Raw genomic sequence first — 18825 nt, 5'->3', positions numbered from 1 at the left:
TTCCCAAATGCCAATCTGGAGGAAAATGACACGAGTGAGGCTTTAACAGCACTCTGTGGCCCCGAACTGTCAGGCCAAGGTTTCCCACTCAGCCCCTGTGGTTTCAAACAGACTTTGTGCATTTACACAGATCCTCTCTCTGAATAAGTATGCTAATCTACTTTCAATGTGGAAATCTCCTGCCACTGATTAGAAGAAAAACAAAGACGAAACTTTGTGAATCCCCAGGAGGCTTCTTTTTATTTGTAAGGAAAGTAATGTGAAGCTTTCTTTCACTCACACTTTGGCATGAATGACTCCCAGTAAAATGCTGAAGAAAAGGAAGAAAAGGGACAGAGGGTTTTTTTTTTCAGTGTTTCATCGATTTTTTTTTTCTCCTTTAGAGTCAAATGTAAAATGCCACCTGGTGATTGATTCCTAAATGCAGCCTTGATACTTTTATTGATTCCGATTTCAGAGTCATTTAAATGTGAAGCTTCAGACTATTTTGGCAGTGAGATAAGTGTCTCTGGCATGTGCAGTAGACTGTGCAAGTGAGATTAACTAAATAGTGAATGTGTGGGGTAAAACAAGAAGAATGTGTCGATCTAAGACCACTTGGCCGAAAATCAAAAAGAATATGGTCATTGTTAGATTTATATTTTTATTGTCACCTCTGGTGTTGAGCTGCAATAGCTGAGGTGTTTTTGGCACTGGATGTGTGCACCAGAGGTCACCTGAATGGTGTGGACGCTGCTGTGACGTGCTTTTCCTTGAATTAATTAACTGTTGATTAAGTTCTGTGTGCATATACTGTGTTTCTTCATACTGTTATCCATGGTGGGTGTTTCTTCCACTGACTGGAGACGTGAGGATTATTCTTGGAAACACCTGCTTGACATCAGCTCCCTGGACTATTTCACTTCACAGAGAAAACCTAATACAGGCCTTGATGAGATGGATTAATCGCACTGTAAAGTTACAGCCATTCACCAGGCTTTTACTCCCACAGTACGAGACTGGCCAATATTATCATCCATCTCGCTGTGAAATGACTCCTCTGTGGGGCCCCTATAAGTATACACTGCTACATAAATCAGTGCAGCTACAGATTGAGCACCAGAAGGTATTATATAATGTGGATGACTGCTAATGCATCACAGCAGGGTTATCTTTTCTGTTTTTGACTCCCGCATGTTCCTCAGCTGTTCTCAGAGTCCAGGCCTCCATGCAGTCTCACCCTGGGTCACTGCCTGGTGGTGAGGGCTGACTGTGACCTCGGACAGCTGCAGTCTGTCTTTCTTTCCCCGCACTGTGTCTCTCTGGAGGCCTGTTAGAAACCATAATATACACATCACAAGAGCTTCTTAGCAACCAGTGAGAACATATGAAATAGCCTGCAATAGTCACCTAGGTTGTTGATATCAGAGCATGCTGAACGTGAGAAGAGGGCTGGCAGGGTGAATATTGGAATCAGATGTACCCTTGGATGTTTTGAGCTCCAAGCAGGATTATTAGCTCTGTTGTTATTCGCTGGTTTCTATTTGGTTCTGACCTCACTGTTGTTACTGCTGTTTTTATTAGGAAATCTTTTTGTTGTGACAGAGAAGGTCCAAACTTAGCTAAGTGTCACATAGTTCCCAAGGGGAGGCTATGGGGTTTTTAAAGGAACAGATTTTTAGAAGAATTTTACTGTTTTTCCTGTTTGTCCAGAGTGACTCAGACTTGTGGATGCCAGTATGTCTCACTGCCACTTGGAGATCATAAAACTGTGAGTGTGCAGCAGAATACCCAAGATACAAACAAGTATACATGTGAATAAATCCATGCAGACATCCACGGGTTTGTTGAACATCTCCAAAACCACGAGAGTTGAGATGCTCCTCTACTCATCTGAAACCTGGCTGCAGGGATTAACAGTGACGAGAACATTTCTGAGGTCACATGTTTATATTGGATGATAAGGCCAGGCCAGCAGTCTATTTCATCACAAAGACTTTGGATGATGCTGAAGTCAGGGCTGCCACTAGATTCAACAGATATTCCGCAACTGAGGATGTGTTCAGGTGCTCAGGCAGAGAAAAATGAGACATTAACATGGCTGTAAAACTCTCAGTTACTCTCAGTTAACAGGGAATGAATCTTAAATGTGACCAGGACTGATGTTTCCCGCAAGAAAACAAGAGCCTGACGGGGCAGAGACACTGAGGAAGATTTCAGTAGCACACGACTTTTTAAACTTCTTTGAAAAGGGGACACGTCAGTGAATCTGTCCTTTATTAACCCATGTGTGGTGCGTTCAATTTTGAAAAAAAAAAAAGCCACGTAGCACATTTTTTCCCCCACCCCCGCGTTTAAATATGGTCATGCATTTTCGCAGCTCTTTGACTATTTAAAGACAGACCTGGACACTGTGGAAAGTTTTTACTTCAAGTCTGCCTATAGCTGCAGGAAAATCCATTTTCATAAGATTGTGTCGTTATTTTTGCTCCCCATCTACTCGTTGGCTAACAGGTGCCAGATCAGTGACATCATGCGCTAAATTTATAAGCAAGTCGTCATTTGTAGATCCAGCTCAGACTATAAAGGGTGCTGCTGGCATGACGAGTGCATGAAAAATTCCACACATGGAAAGATGGAAAATGACTTGTGGTTTCCTGAGTGCAGAGGCCAACCCGACTGTTTGACAGGGAAAGCGGGGGGAGGGGCTGGTAGTATTTCTAGACTTTTCTTTGTATATACAGTAATTTGTCAAGGTTGTGAAAACATTAGAGAAACTATTTGGTTAACCCACTCTGAAATCTTTTAACGTCTTTATTGCAGTTTCAATATATTCATAACAATTATTGCAGTGATCACACACAAAATAGCACATAATATCATTTAATAATGCCTTCAAGGCCTTTTCACCAAATGAGCTCATCATGTTGAACAATTCCCATCATGCTTGAACGTTATTTATTGCCGATGATAAATCATCTGGTTTGAACCTGTCATTGTGCGAGGTGCCCTCTGTGTTCATAGGGAAAATGTATTAGCTGCCAGTTTTATGATCTTCAGTCAGAGGAAACAGATTTATTGTTCTGATGTCCAATTATACCCATGCTGCCAATTAGACAAGGGAGAGTCGATAAATCCTTTTGGGAACGACTTCCTCAAAACAACTAAGGTGAGAGTGTGTTCTGTGTGTGTGTGTGTGTGTTTCAGTGTGTGTGTCTTGAGGAATTCAGGCCTGGGCTTTATAAACTAAGTGGAAGGAGACGTGGGCAGCCGTGTCAGGATGCAGGCCAGTCACAAGGGGGCAAGCACTCTGTGTGTTTGTGTGCGTGTGTGTGAAGCAACACAAAAGCTAACAGGTTGGTCCAGCACTCAGCTGCCAACTGAAGAAGAAGGCAGTAACAAGATTTAGGAAGTAATGAGACAGGAAGGGCCACACTGCAGCAAGGTCCCACACCAGGATGTTAGTGACTCAACAGTCAATAGGCTTGAGCCTGTTATCTCCTTGTGTGTGTGTCTGTCTGTGTACCTCCACTGTGAATGCTCAACACTCCTGCCAGAAACTAATCCAAACAATAACTCCATCCTTATCCAAAGCCTTATCAAATCTGGTGCTCCACTTCACAGTTCCTCATTGCTCTTGCATACACACCTACACACATACTCACACAGTTTCCAAGCCAAGAACATTTCCGCAGAGTGGGTTTAGATACAGTAACCACACTGGCTCCGTCACCGGCCACCCAAATTTCCCACATAAACCACAGAGATTCCAGATGGTGCAGGGAGGCAAAAAGTCTGCTCCTCTGCTGGGCCTGCAGCCCGCACATCCACATCCTCAGGTTGGCTGAGAGCGTGGCACAACTCACACCGTGTCTTTCTGCATTCAAGCAAACCCATGGGTAACCATGCTACTGGAGATTTACATAGCTGTGCACTTCCACCTGTGCCCAGATAACAAAAAAAGCACAGCACAGCATTAAAGGAGCCTCTGTCCTGGGGCAGTGAGCACTGCGGCTTTCTTGTGGTTTCAGACCTGATTAAACAATTTGGCTCAGTAATCAAAGAGCAATAGCAGGCAGAGGCAGAGCAGACTTCCTGCATCCTCTCCGCTCTCTGGCTCACCGGCTTTAAAAGTTAAGGGCCCAGCAGGACTTGTTTGTGTCTCAGTTTGAAAACAATACCTGCACTGTACTTCCAGTTTATCACGGCTGATGAGTTGAACAGAATTGTTGGCAAAGGCCAAGGTGATTACAGTGAGCCTGCGCATGCAGCCTTTAAAAAAGTGGCCATTGCATTGCTGATATTTTGATGTGCAATTAAGATTGTCTTTTATTTCTTATAGATTTGTGTTGCTGGCATAACAAAGCTCTGTAAACCTACAGTCTGAGAGCACTTGAAGTGTTCACACAGATGTTGACAGCAGCAGTTTGGTTTTCTGTTAGATGGAAAAGTTTCACGTAACTCTTTGTTTTCTGCGAATCATGTGTAGCAGCCTGAGATCCTTGGAGGCAGACAGTGATGATTTCAAACAGGACTCTATATGTAAGACATTTGTCATATATCATGAGGGGAAACAAGCCCGGCTGTATAGGTTTAATTTACTGCAGCTGTCATCTTCTCATTTGGTCTTCATCAGGCTCTTTACTGCACTTTCTATCTTGGGACATCTTAAAGTATAAACATCAACTTCCTGTTTAAATTAGTTTCATGGAGACTGATGTCATGCTACACTGTGCTGTATCTTGTCCGCTGTATCTATTGGTGATTGCTGTGAATGTGCCTCGGAGCAAAACTTCCCTAATGTGCATTTCACATCACTGGGGAAGGTGATGGGAATTAGTCCCCAGTGGAAAAAAATAACAGAGATTTAAAACCAGCTTGAAAATGACTCAAAATCAATAAAACATGAGCTTGTTTTCTCCATCTGCCACCTCTGTGAGAAAAATAGAGAAACTGTGGGAGTGAGAGTGATTGAGAGAGAAATGTACCTCTGTGATTAAATCCTCATTGCTCTAATAGAAACCAGGTGCTGGACAGTGGTGTAAATGTTTTCCCATGCATTTTTGTGGGCAATGCAGCCTTAACAGATTCAGACCTGACAGCATTACATGCTTTGTCATTCAATGAAACAATAGCCACGTACGCTTGTCATGCCAGTTTTACATTCCTCAGGCCTCTCTATACAAACTTTGACCCCCACAAGCGCCCGCTATAGGAGAAGGTTCATATTCATATAGAAACAAATCTATGATTTTCTTTAAATTTTAACCCCACTTTGTGTTGCTGTTTAATTCAAACATTCAAGTTATGTAACAAAGTGTTGCAGTGGGAAGACTTGGAATAAACACAATGGTTGAGTCATGTGAAAATCTGCAGGTTTTTATGGTTCTTGTCTTTGATGTAATTGATTATCTGTTTGGATATGAATGATTCTATAAAAAAACTACCTCCATGCTCGGAATAAACCATGACGCTACAACGGACAGTCCTCTAAGAAAATAGAATTAGTGGCCACTTTAATGGATTGGGACCAAAGTCAGCTCCTCCTTCCCAAACCCCATAATCTAAACCCAGATATACACCACATGTGTGGCTCCTCTGGAAAAATGAACTCGACTTGGGAATATATGGTCAGGAAATTTATAGCACATGCCTGGGACGAGCCCTCAGGGACCTGGGGTGGAGGTGGAGGGGAGCTCTCCCCTCTCCCCACTCCCTGAGCCTTGTTTCCATTAAGCTAGGAAGAGCAATCTCCCAGACTATTCAAGGGGGCCTGGTGTAAGACCTCTTGGCCAACAACATGACCCAATCGCGGAGGAGAAATCAGTTTCCTCACATCTGGGATTTTCCCACTGAAGCTAAAGGGGCAGCATTCCACATCAGTCACCAGACATGGACACAGGCAGTGTGCACAGACACAAGCCCTGGAATCTAGTGCACAAATAAATATGTGTGTTTATCTGCATGTGTTTATGAAAGAAGAGGGGGGGAGAGAGGTTGGGTGAGAGAATGGACTAAAACTAGCGCAGATAATGTGCCAAAAGTTTTTTTTTGTAAGGAAACGTGTGCTCTCTATAACCTGCCCGGCCAAAACAAACAAGTGGGTGAGTCAGCGAAGGGAAAACATTCTCAAGCTGATTGATGTTTCCTCTCCTTGCATCTGCTATTGCTTCCACTGCAAAGGACCTCCAGAGGCTAAGTCATCGTCTAGCCACAATGATCCTCGCTGCGATAATGCCCATCCTTATTGTGCGAGTGGTTTCTCTTTGGGGGCAGAAAGGAGAGGCGCAGCGGTGGGGATGTTTTTACCTCCCTGGTAATTCATGTCGAGGGAGGTCAGAACCTTGTTGCCACGCTTCCTCCATCACTTTTACTCTGGAGCGCTGACAGGGTACGGTGTTGTCTGTCTGTAGTCCAGCCTTGTCAGTCACTGAGCCCGGAGATTGATACCTTGTTTACAACTCTGGCATCTAGTACACTCATTTATTATCCTGTTTTCAGCTCATGTCACCCCCAATCAGTCAAGGGATTAGTAAAATGATAGACAGATGATATTTTGAAACTTCTTTTAATGTCTAATTTTTGCAAGTTAATGTCATAGGAAATAACCATGGGGCGTTATCTTCAGTTCAAGAGGATCACAAAACCATGATTATGTTAACTGTCAGCCTTTTTCTTTATGAGCTTCCTGGTTCACGTGACCAGCAGAAGACAAGGTGCTGACCCTCACCCTTCCTGAAAAGTCAGAGGATCAAATGAAACAGGTTCTCCTCACAAGTGTGTGCATGTGTGTGTGTGAACAAGCCAGGCTGAAAATAGTGTCATGCTGATCATCAGTTGTGACCCAAGCTGAAAAAAGCACCTGTATTTCTTTGCATATCTTTCATTCCTGTGACTCTCAGAATGACGGTGACAAACTCAGCGAGGGTCCAATTAAATGCAGATGAGGAGCTGTCCTGTCACACTCTGGGAATCATTCAGTCGATTCACTGTGTACAAGCTGAAGGTTTTGTTGTTTTGTTTCAGACTTTGACGTTTCTGCCATTTGAGTGTTAAACCTGAAAAAACGTAGATGTAAAATGTTCTTGTGTCGGATGCAGTGGCGATCTCTGTCTCATAAACACAGGTTTGGGGTCTTCCAGACTGACACTGATCATTTCAGGTTCAGACGGAGCAAATGGAAATCTGAGCCCTTCGTTAATATTCTCCCCTCAGCTGCACACTCCTCTGGCACTCAGAGATCTCACTGTGTGACCTTGTAATAATGTGTAAATCGCCCGTCCACTCGGTGGCAAATGGGGTCTCTGTCTTTATTGAAATGAAGTCATGTTAGCTCAGCTTCATAGGGGGAGGCCAAACTGAGGTCAGCGGAGGTTTGTTCATTTAAGAAACTGTCAATCTCCAGCCAGTCACTCTGTGTTTATAATGGTATTAAAGCTGTTATAACAGTAACCCCAGCTGGTGACCAAGAAATTAATACAGCACGATATGATATCACCACTCTTAGGTCGTGCACTGGCTGAATGGGTTTTCAATAATGGGGGAAAATTCCTAGAATAACTGTGGTGTAATGATTACTGACGTCGCTGTCTTGCAGGCAGCAGCAACCTTATAGAAGAATGGTTGTTTTTCTCCTCACTATCTGCGGCACGAGATATTGTGACAACAAAAGTAAATGGCGCTGAAACTGAACCCGTGTTTTCTGTTGAAGGTTGTACCTACTCTCACCTACCAGGGGAGAACTCGGTGAACTCTAGTTAAGCTTTAGAATAATAGACAACATTGTCCTGCATGGAAATTTAGGTCAAAATCCTAATAATAGCTGTTAAATTGGTTCATCCCAAGTTTTAATGTGTTTGGCCTCCTGCTGCAGTTAAGAAATAAACCTAATAAAAACTTTTACTATACTCTCATAATTTAAATGAAAATTCTAGATGTATTATAGCTCATCGAATAGGTGCATTATTGATCCTCAGAGAGGGTGACCTCAGCTTATAACAAAACATCAGTGTAACGTTTGATTGTAGTTTGTTTTCATGTGTTATTGTTTCGGGGCTGATGATGAAGCTGGTGGCAGAACTGCAGAAAGTGATCCTCAGTTTTGAATTGTGTCATTTGAGAACTATGGTGTGTATGTGTATGTGTAGTGGTGATGGTGGGATGTTGAATGGTTTGCCGCTTATGATGCCTTCAGGTGTTCTATGTAAAACTCAATATCAGGTTACAGTAATGCATGGTCTAGCAGCAGCAGCAGCATCATTCACACATTATTGTACATGGCAGCATTGTCACGAAGCCAACTGTATTTTGTGTCTAAAATGTATGAACTGCAGTCTTTGACTAAGCTGTTTGGAGCTGTAGGCACAGTTTGTGCACAACAAAGTTTACGAGGGAACTTTATTTCTCTGTTCTTCTGGAACAACATTGTGGAAATGGTTTTTATTGGATACTTCACTGACATGTGGTTTTAAATTTTCACTTGTAAAGTGTGGGGCTTTTGGAATGAGGATTTTTTGCTCCTACAAGTATTATCAGAACAGTATCTTTAATGTCAAGTCTGTAAAGTTTCTCTCCCTTAGTTCTCTCCTTGTTTCTTTTTTTTTTTCTTCTCGCTTGTTTTTTTGGGGGGTGGGTGGATGATAAGCGCTCGGGTGTGCATTCTAATATTTCCCACAGTACCTGAAAGCATCACGATGTTTAGCGCGCAGAGCTTGGACCCCTTCACTCACACACATCACACACACAAACACACATAGACGCGCGTACACACACAGCTGGTGTGAGGTGGTAGAGTTGTCCTGGTGCTTTACTATCACTCAGTAACTTTTTCTTCATTGATTTGTGACCCAGAGAAATAATTTCATCTCCTCAACATGCTGTCAGCTGAGTGTGGAGCTCGGGCTCTACAGTCACGTCTTCTGCTGCTGCTGCTGCTGCTGCCCTAGTAGGGAACACTCCACACCGGCAACAGGAAAAGTGATTTTTTTTTTTTTGTCGCAGACCTAAACAGAAGGAGGTTTGTGTGGGACGAGGAGGATTTGGTTATTATGTCCGAGAGGAGGATTTGCGATGACATCTAAAAGAAACTCTGCGAAGTTGAAGCTCCGGCGGTCTCTGAGCGAGCAGCTGCGGAGCTCCACGTCCAAAGCCTGGGACCTGCTCTGGAGGAATGTCAGAGAGCGGAGAGTGGCAGGTCAGTAGCCGGCTGCAGGCAGGTCCGAGCCCGGCGGACAGCTCACCACCTCAGCTCACCACTTCAGTCAGAAAAGTCATTTTAACTGTCTGTTCCCAGTTCACGGTGTGTCATCTCATCACACTGATGCGTTTAGGGGCTTTTAGGGGAGGGGGGAGGAAATTAATTTTCAAAATGTAGCCTATTATTTTGTCTTGTTAATAACCCAGTGGTTATTTCTTTCTCTTGGCAATGCTCGGTTCAGACTACAATGTAAAAACACGCCTCTCCTAAAATGTATAGTCTATAATGTATAGTTTTATTAAATAAACATGCGTTCAACGCTGTTTTAAAAAGTTGTTATAGTAGGCTACAGCACACTGCTGTAGTACTTGGACCAGTGAACTGACATCCCACTCATTTTACCGGCGTCTGAACAACGCAGTCAACTCTCACACTTCTGTACACGTGTAGGAAATCCTTAGCAATAATGTAAGCGCGGTGTTCAGTTAGAACACAAACTTTATCCACGAGAGATGAACATGTGTCCGGGAACACCGCAGAGTGGCGCTGATGGACAGTTTTTTACACCACATGAGAGTGGACTCTCTAAGTATAAATCTATCTATGGGATGGCACAAACCATGTCATAGTGTCAAATATAAACATGACAGGATGGGTCCATGTTTATCCTCCATTGTCTTGTCTGATGATCAGACTGTGAATAAACCTGGACAGTTTCCTAGCAGCATGACTCCAGTGAAATGGTTTATACCTATTTACTTGAGGGTATTTGAATGCACCTGTGCCTTTGGGGGGAAAGGACATATTTTGTGTTGACATACGACTTAAGATACAGTCAATTTTACTTTTATTACAGCCCATATGAAATTATGCACATGAGTTATAAATATGTCATCTCTTTTCAAACAGTTAAGTGAATTGGATTAAAATGTTTAAATGAATGTAGGAAAAATATTGCTTCAAAGAATCACAGGAAAAAGACAAAGAATATAAGTGACACATTATTCAGTGTGGGGGAAATGTTTTCTTTGAGAGAAACCTTGGGATGGTGATGTTCATGTCTGGTGCAGTGATTCTGTCAAAGGTCTGGAGGACAATCATTTCTGCAGTGACCCAAGTCCACCAGTAGGTGCAGTTAATTGACCACAGCAGCTTCTCATGTGGAAAAACCAGATGGATTACAAAACTCCAGTTCAAGCGCTGCTGTCAAAGAGATAGAGAGCAAATGTTGTGTGTGTATGTATCAGAACGTATCTCATCTCACCGGCGTGCTGTCTGCCTGTGTTTGGCAGGAATCAAAGCCGATCTCGTCAGCTTTCACACAAGGTTGTGTATTCTGTGCATGTAGCCCGATACATTCTGGCCTCAGCTCAGCTGTGCGACCTGCTGAGGCCCGTCACTGATGCAGCAGCTGAGTCCTGCATTGTCTGGATATTTGACATATTAATCTTGCATTCACTTCCATATACAGGCTGTATCTCAGTGATGTGTGTCATGCATCTGGCAGCACTGGGGCACTGAGCTGCTTGTACACACACTGAACAATGGGAGGTAATCATAGACCAGGTCATAGCTACAGATGAAAGGTGGAGTGAAAGTTTAATTTCCTCATGTGGGGAAGTTTGTCCTTGGTTGCTATAGGACTGGTATGGATTTATAGATTTATGGAGAGCTTTGTGTGGCTCTGTGTGTCTGGCTGGTGTGTTCTGTTGGACCTGGCAGCAGAAAACGTTTGTATCGTCTCCAAAACAGATTTTAAGGGGAATCAGAGAGAGAGAGAAGAGCGCAGGATTTATGTGAAATTTAGGTCAAGTGTAGACGACCCATGACAGCTAATTCATAGCTCATCTGAGATGCATTTGGCCAGACAGTAAGGAAATCCATGTACGTCACATCACAGGAGGTGACCCATGTGCAGCCAAGCACTGATGGAGGACAGCTGTCTCAGGAAGTCAGATTTTGGTGGAAGCTGCATAAAATCTGTTTGCACATTAAAGCTACTGGCTCCTAGTATAGAACCCATGATGTATTGTATATTCACATTTGTGAATTTATACTGTGTCTGTGTCCCTGCTGTGCTGCTCTAAGCAAATATATTTTTTAAAAAAAGCATTATTCATCTGCCCTTGTGTGATTAATAGTTGTTAATTACAGTTTAACTTTAAAGCAGGAGCCAAATACTGATACATGTAGACTGTGCAGATGAATATAGTATATCTAATAGCTTTTTAAATGTAAAAGGGAGGCATGCACAAAATCTCTTTACACTGGGAGGGCTTGACTTTGAATATCGCCAACGTAAAGCTCAATGTTTGGCTGAGGGATGAAAATTAAATGTTTCTAAAATACCACCATCCTGAAGTGTGTGTGTCAGTTGAGCAATTGCCTCAGTTCAAACAGCAAGTTAGGAATCTTTAAAATGAAACTCTCCTTGTCACTGTGGCCTGATATAGCAAGTTGCTGAACACCATCAGCAACAGCAGTCTAATTAATTATATTTAAGGCTTAGGTAAGATGCTTTTGAGTCAGAGCTGAGAGCAGCACAGAACTTATTTTTTATCCAGAGTGAATATCATCAGCTACTGAAACAGCAGCTGTGACTGTGATTGTGCTGTGGCTGCACTGAAGTTTGAGGGAATCAGTGAAAGCTTTTTAATTTAGCTACTGCTGGGTAACTGCTTAGATCTGTGACACCACTGTTGTTTTGTAAAATGATGACATGAGGCTGAATTACACCTGTTAAGAAAAGGCAAATTAAAGTCATAATGTGGGAACTATAGGGAGCTAGGATGGAGGAGATAGGGATAAAGTTAATTCAAGCTATGAACTGATTAAAACATGAACAAGCTGCAGGCCAGTCTTAGTGGCCTGAGACACGTTGTTGTTTTGCTGTTGTGAATTCATGCTCATCTGACATGTTGTGTTTGAGCATGATGCTGAAAACCTGCCTGTTTCTGAAGCTGCTTCCTCTTTAAATACTTTGATTGTGAAAGTCAGTTTTCAAGTGTTAAGACAGGAGAGAGGACACAATGATCAAGTAGCTAATTCTTGTTCCCTATGTGAATGAATGTATCAGTGAATGAATGAATGAACTTTATATGTCATTATACCAGCAGTAGCTACAATGAAAATGTGTGACTCTCAGGTCTCTCTCCCTGCTTTCCTGTCTCTCTACTTAAAGCAGAAGTAAGCGATCCGGTCGTTTTAGCTAACTTCTTGTCAGCCGATGGAGTTAGCAGTCCCCGCCCTCGTCCCTACGTCACCACATTCACGCGCATCCCTTGGCTGCACACACAGAGAGGACCGCCCCTTTATGCCGTTCTCTCTCCTCATTGGATAAAGGTTGTAGGATACAAGGAAAGTTTTCTCCTCGGCTTAGAGCAGAGTGACTGACAGACCCGTGTTTCGGACCAAACACTCTATATAAGTGATTGCTGTCGGAAGATATAACTATTTAAGACTCATATTAACACAAACATTCCGCTTACTTCTGCTTTAACTGTGCTTCAGTTCATGTTGTTAATCCATTCATATGTGACACCTAACCAAGCTACTTAGTCTCAGACAGCTTACTGTGATTAAGTCAGTTAACAGCCCCTGGTTTTCTCTACTTTGTCTGAAGAGCAGATGTACTGAGGATAACAGTGTAACATGTGAGTGAGTAGCTTGAATATCTTGGAGCAGACTTCTGTTTGGGGAAAACCCACCAGCTTCATGCAGCTGTTCAGAAGTGCTTATTTCTAAAGAAAGAGATTAAGGTGATTAATTATACACGCTGTCTTGCTAAGAGAGAGTCGTCTGGTTCACAGTTGTAGTGGTTCGAAATCTTTGCAGCGGAGCGCCTACTGTTACACTAAATAACAAGGTGTTAAAGGGGCTTCTGAACTGCTTCAAGTTACCCGTATAGCGACTCAACTGGGCTTGCACTATTAAAGTGCAATTTACTCCCAGACCTGAGCTCAGGATTCAGACATTTGGTGGCTCATGAGGTGGAAATCTTCACTCACACTGGGGCTATTCTTAAGCTCTAACCACAGGAAACATAGCCACACCAGAGCCAGGACTGCCCAGTGCAGATTACATGTGTCTGCTGGTGAATCAAACCACATCAGTGCAGTGTCTGAACCCCACTCTGCTGCCACCGCGCTCATCATCTTCGGCTGCGTGATTAAGAAGAACATAAGTTTGCTTTTAGTGATCACACCTGCGGCGTGGAGGAGAGGATGAAACATGCCTGCAGTTCACGTTTGGCTTCATTTGTCATTGTGCATTGACATTTACAGCCATAATTGCGAAGAACTATAAAAATCCGTCTGTCAAAGCCGGTCGACTTCTTACACAGTACTTGTTTGTGTGTGTGTGTTTAATGTGCATCTGAATTCCTGGTGCCTTGCTATATAGTAGTTTAGCTGTGAAACCCAGACAGAGGCGTGTTGGAACACGTCTGATAAGGGCTGGAGTCACTGTGCCTGACACACAACCCTCCCACTAAGGACACGCCACAGCCATTTCTTCACGGCATGCAGTAAGTTCAACACAAAGATGAGCTGGAGAGATCTCGTGGATCTTTCACAATCGCCGCCGAGGTATTTGAGCGCTGACAGAGACGAAAACACCATTAATCTAATTCATTATCATGTTTCACACAGCACTGATGCCGTAACGCAATACGTGATGCATTCGTCTAGACATGGGGGGGGGGGGGGGCGCGCAGAAATGGGTCCAGGGTGACCACACTGTTGCAGACGACAAGTTGCCACTCAGTTTTGAATCTGACACCTTAAGCAATCCTTTTACTCTATGAATGAACACAGGTGTTTGTGTGTATGTGTGTAAAATACACAAGTCACCGCCCAATGAGATCATCTGAATAGTGTCGCACCATCACCTCGAGCCTTAAAAAAAGCAGCAATCCTGTATTAAAATAGCTCCACCTGAGGGTGTGGGGAGGGCAATTAAACCCAGGAAAGCTTTATGAAAATGCTGCTGAATTGTGCTCTTTGTGAGCTTAAGCTAAGGTTGGATTTTGCCAGCCAGGTAGAGGAACAGACAGAGGCTGTGTTTGACTTGGTTGCCTGCCCATTTGTGTTCTATTCACATGTATGGCGCCATCATGCTTACTCTACACAGACAAGCCTGTATGCCGAGGCCACAGACGGTCACAGGGAGAGTGGCAGGCGCCCTGCGCGGGCGGCTCTGGGCAGTGGGCAGGTCTGTGGACTTTACTTCAGGTGTGAGCAGAATTGTTGTTCCAGGTTGTAAAGCAGCTGATCTAAGGGGAATTTTAAAACCAGAGCTACGTTTTTCACCAGAAATGATTATCGCAAATTGCTTTTGCCATTTTTATTGTCTGCAGTTGGCATGCGTTTTTGGCCTTGTCTCAGTTTTTAAATCCTTTTTTCGCCCGGCTACAACTTTATGCAACGTGTCAGTTTGATGTTTGAAGATTATGGAAAAGTGCAATGCTTTTTGTGTGCACTGACTGCAAAACCTATATTCTGTGTCCACGTTTGTGATAATAAATACCAAATATGTTTTTTGCATGTATGTAGGAACACGGTGTCCACCGGGGCTATGATTCCCGTTGAGGTCACTATAGGTGTATTCAAGCTTAAATGTCTTGTTCCCCTGAGGAGCTAACACTTGGAGGAGACCTGCTGAGAGGCCTTCCGGTGGCTGGAAGTAGGGGTTGTGTGGTGGGGGGTGGGGGACCAGAAATTAGCATTCTCAAACCAAGAAAACAACTTGTCCCTCTCTACTCTGTAGTCTTCTCTAAAATGGCACACAGACTCACTCGCACCCAGTAAACTTGGCACTTGTGTGCCCGGGAACAGCAGAAGAGTTGTTCTAGTGCAGGGCGGGTCCAGAAACCACTATTTTTGTAAGCCCTCCCTCACCCCTCTTTCTTCCACTCCTGCTCTCCTTACTCAGCTCACAGGCATTCCAATGGTATTTATATTTCCCTCCAGAGCCAGGGGGAAGTTGACAAGCGTTCACACAGACATTGGATTCAGCTCAGCAAGGTGGGCAGTACTCCCACTCCCTCTTCACCATTGGCCTCCTGGCGGTCACATGACACGAAGAGAGCGATTCTGTATCGGCACTCCTCCCCCCAAGGCTCTGCCTGTGCCGTCCCTCTCAGCTCACTTTAGGCTTTTTGCGCCTGTATGTGAAGTTTTCTGTTAGGGGGTAGAGTGTGTGGGTTAGTGTGTATCAGTCAGTGGTCAGGGGCTTGTTTGGGATACAGTGTTGCAGTTATGTTTCGGGAGCTCCCGGAGTCCACAGGCAGTGAGTGTCTGGGGAGTATGACCCCAGAGACTCAGGATATCTACCTGAGAATGGACCATCACCGCAGACGCTCAGGGTACAGGCTGGGCAGGATCATCGCCAGGCAGCAACTACTCAAGAGGATTGCTGGAGGTAGGAGAGGTGTTTGGATAGTGACAGTTTAGCCTGTGGTCTTCTGGTTGGAAATCAAACCTTTTTTTCATTTGGCTGAAGACCCAACATTGTGTATTCTGTTTAAATGAATCCCTCTTCCCCATACACCCAGGAATGCCCAACGTAAGAAACTAAGCAAGCTGGTAGTCAAAACACGTAGTGAGTAAGATATGACACGCAGTGTGTGAATATGAGAGGATAAATGCAGGATGACTAGGTGGCGAGTGAGCAAGGGCATTGTTGTGTTTGTTTGGGATCGGCTAATGACTTTAGTCAAATGTCAGCTCATATCTCTGGCTTTTCACCTTGCCTCCTTGTTTCCTGATAAAAGCTGTCTAAAGAAGTAATCTCAGGAAGACAAATATGAAGGTAACCTCAGGGTCTTGTGTATGGTGTGTGTGTGTGTGTGTCACTGCAAACAAAGCCAAACTTGACCTTCAGCCAATAAGTAGTCAAGGGTGCAGTCGTGGTAAATAATTGGTTATCGCCGCCTGCAATGAACACAGAGGTGAAAAGCTATATTAGCAGTTATGTAAGGATAGATAAGTCCACAGTGTAAACAAAATATATCAATGGAAGTGTCGCCTGACAGTTTTACAAGCCTTCAGCTCATTTGTGGACGGCTGCATGCAGCCAGGAGAGCAATAGTGGTTCCTTTCTTTCCCTTTTACTACAGGATGACCTGACCTTTCATTCAGCTTTCTCCAAGGTCTGTAACCTCTTGTCTTTAAAAAAAGTACCTGGAAATTTGATGTCAGCCTCGGGAGGGGGGCAGGGGCATGCATAACAATAGGCGAGGACAAAGCTCAAACTACGGCTGCTCCCTTCTGCAAGTGTGAGAACCCTGGTGCTTGATCAAAGGGTGGATGCCGTTCATAGCAGAAAAGTCATCCGTACCAAACCGAAAGGTAACAGGTAATGAAATAGTCATACAGCCCAGAGTATGAGTCAGATAATGCGATGCCTCGTGTTTGAAGATTTCCTGTATCGCACATCATATCAGATGGAGGCAGCTCACGAGCCACGCTTTGTAAATTGTGACAGTGTGAAGGATTCAGAGTTTACAGTTAGACTGATGTGTCAGATATCCTTGAGCTGTGTCTACCTACGCTTGTTTTTAGGGGAAATCTCTGTGATTTCATGTTTTGCAGGCGTGTGCAGTCCTGCCACCCGCCATGTGTTTTCAGATTACAGATGTCGGCCTTGACAGCAAACCAACAATTTAAGTCCTCTGTGACAAGGGCACAGATATTCACACTGTTTAAAGCAGGTTTCCTTTTTAGCCAAGTTTAAAGTTTATTTGAAACACCTCTTACTTGTATGGTTGTGTGACTTCTAAATATAACATTGATTTCACTGCAATGTCAGGGGAATATTAATTTTGAGTCATTTGACAGATGTCGTTGCACAGCTTGGATTTCAAAGTGACCCAGATAACATTACTGTAGGATTTGATTTTCTCCTCCATATTAGAAATCAGCCACGGAACGTATGATATGATCATGATCCTCATCCTCTGCAGAAATCTTAGCAGTTTCACCTAAATACAACACCAAACTTTGAATGGTTGTAAGTGTATAAAAAACAGTTACATGTGCTGAGGTGTGGATGTGTTAAACTGCTCGAAATGTACTTATACTAACTCACTGGAAGCCAAGTTGGTAAAACTCACTAAATGTTAACTTTCCAGAGAATCAATCCAGTATCAGGCATTAGGTTTGTTTGCCATTATGCAATCTTTTCACCTAATTTTGGTAATTACAGTTGGGTTTTTTTTTAAAATCTGAGTTGCCCTAAATGCCTTAATTGAGCAATTTTCCTGTGGTGAGGCAGTTTTGTTTCATTTTCCGCAGGAGAGCAGTCGTTAGCACTTTCAAGATCTTATTTCTTTTCATTCCTCATGTCTCACCTTGTGTGATGCTGATGTTTGCAAGGCGAGAATGATAACACTGAGGCAGGGCTCTAAAGGACTGACCGCAGAGCACGTAGAGCTGCAGGACTGATCTCCATGCGTTTCAGTGGCTCCTGCATTCCAGCTGGCCTGGCTCTGTTGACATAGCAGGTTGAAAGTGAATGGGGGCCATGGTGATGGACAAAGTTAGTATGTATTGTTTCACCCCAAATTCCAGGGAAGCCTGTGGGGTCTTAGTCATGTTTCCGATTTGATGGCCTTTCAAAGCCACCAGAGATTTGTGTGTGGGTGCTTGTTCAGTCTTCTATGATCAGCTATTGACTCACTGAATATCTACTGTCCAGAACATCTCATGGGCCGATCCAGTGGAGATTCTGTAAATGCACATCTGTGTGTGAGATGAGAAGGAAAGAAACAGACGTTTTAGTTCTGCAGAGTGCGATTGTTGTGCAAGAGAAAGGCCTTGTTTTTATTGCGGAGGAATGTGAGTTCTTTTCCCAAAAAATGATTTTGGAGGAGCTTTCCAGACTTTTCTCTGGGAGAGCGACTGTGTTTCTGCAGCTCTCTGCTATGTGCACCCCTCTTCCTCTCTGCTCTGCCCATGTGGATTTCTGCAGATGTTGTTCACACTATTTAATCAGAAAAAGACATATTGCAATTACATATCAACACATTGTATGTCTTAGTGTAACTTTGTCACACACAGGCCGCTACTTGTGAATCCAAGTGCTTCATGACATCATAGAAAATATCCATATCTTTACCTAGATATTTTAACCAATCAGTTTTTATTTAATAAAAAAACAGTCACATTCTGGAATTTTCTGCAGTTCATGTCTGTGTGTAAAGGCTTTTAATATATGAATTGGAATATATACTGTGTCATGGAAGGAATTGTTCGTAGCTGATTTTGCTGCTGGGTAGGGAAATAAACAAGAAATGTTGTGTTTCATGCAGGGAATGTGGTGGGGATCTCAGTAAATGTCAAAACATGAATTAATCATTTCATTCATAAGATGCCTATACTGTATATTGTATAGTGTCAATCTCACATTTTTATTGCATTGGACGATGGTTTTCAGCTGTTCTTCTTGTACACCCAGCTGGAATGCAGTGACAGATCATTCACACGGACGAGTGTTGCCGTTTAGCCATGGAAGAGTCCTGGGAACTGGGGATATGGGCTTGAGTGGAAACCTTGAGCAGCTGAAAGCTACACCATGACTAAAAGCTTGCTCGCTGACTGTGAATGTTTGGTCCATTTCCTCAGTGAGGGCCTGTTGTGTGTCAGAGAAGA

At 43.4% G+C, this 18825-nt stretch overlaps 1 protein-coding gene across 2 annotated transcripts in view; it reads left to right on the top strand.

The window, feature by feature from the left end:
• stard13b (StAR related lipid transfer domain containing 13b) overlaps positions 1-18825 on the top strand; it is a 57985-nt gene that overhangs the window by 17727 nt on the left and 21433 nt on the right. Inside the window, exon 1 of one of the 2 annotated variants that reach the window (XM_085796007.1) lies at positions 8980-9172. The exons of the other annotated variant lie outside the window; for it this stretch is intronic. Within the exon in view, the coding sequence (XP_085652133.1) occupies positions 9049-9172 (124 nt within the window). The 5' untranslated portion in view covers positions 8980-9048. Of the gene's footprint in view, positions 1-8979; positions 9173-18825 lie in introns of those variants that run through there. 2 annotated transcript variants of the gene reach the window in all.

The sequence above is a fragment of the Trachurus japonicus genome, chromosome 13, assembly GCF_045865225.1.
Source record: "Trachurus japonicus isolate A0001 chromosome 13, Traja_1.0".
NCBI lineage: Eukaryota > Metazoa > Chordata > Actinopteri > Carangiformes > Carangidae > Trachurus > Trachurus japonicus.
The sequence above is the reverse complement of the archived record's forward strand: the minus strand, read 5'-3'. Positions and strand labels throughout refer to the sequence as shown.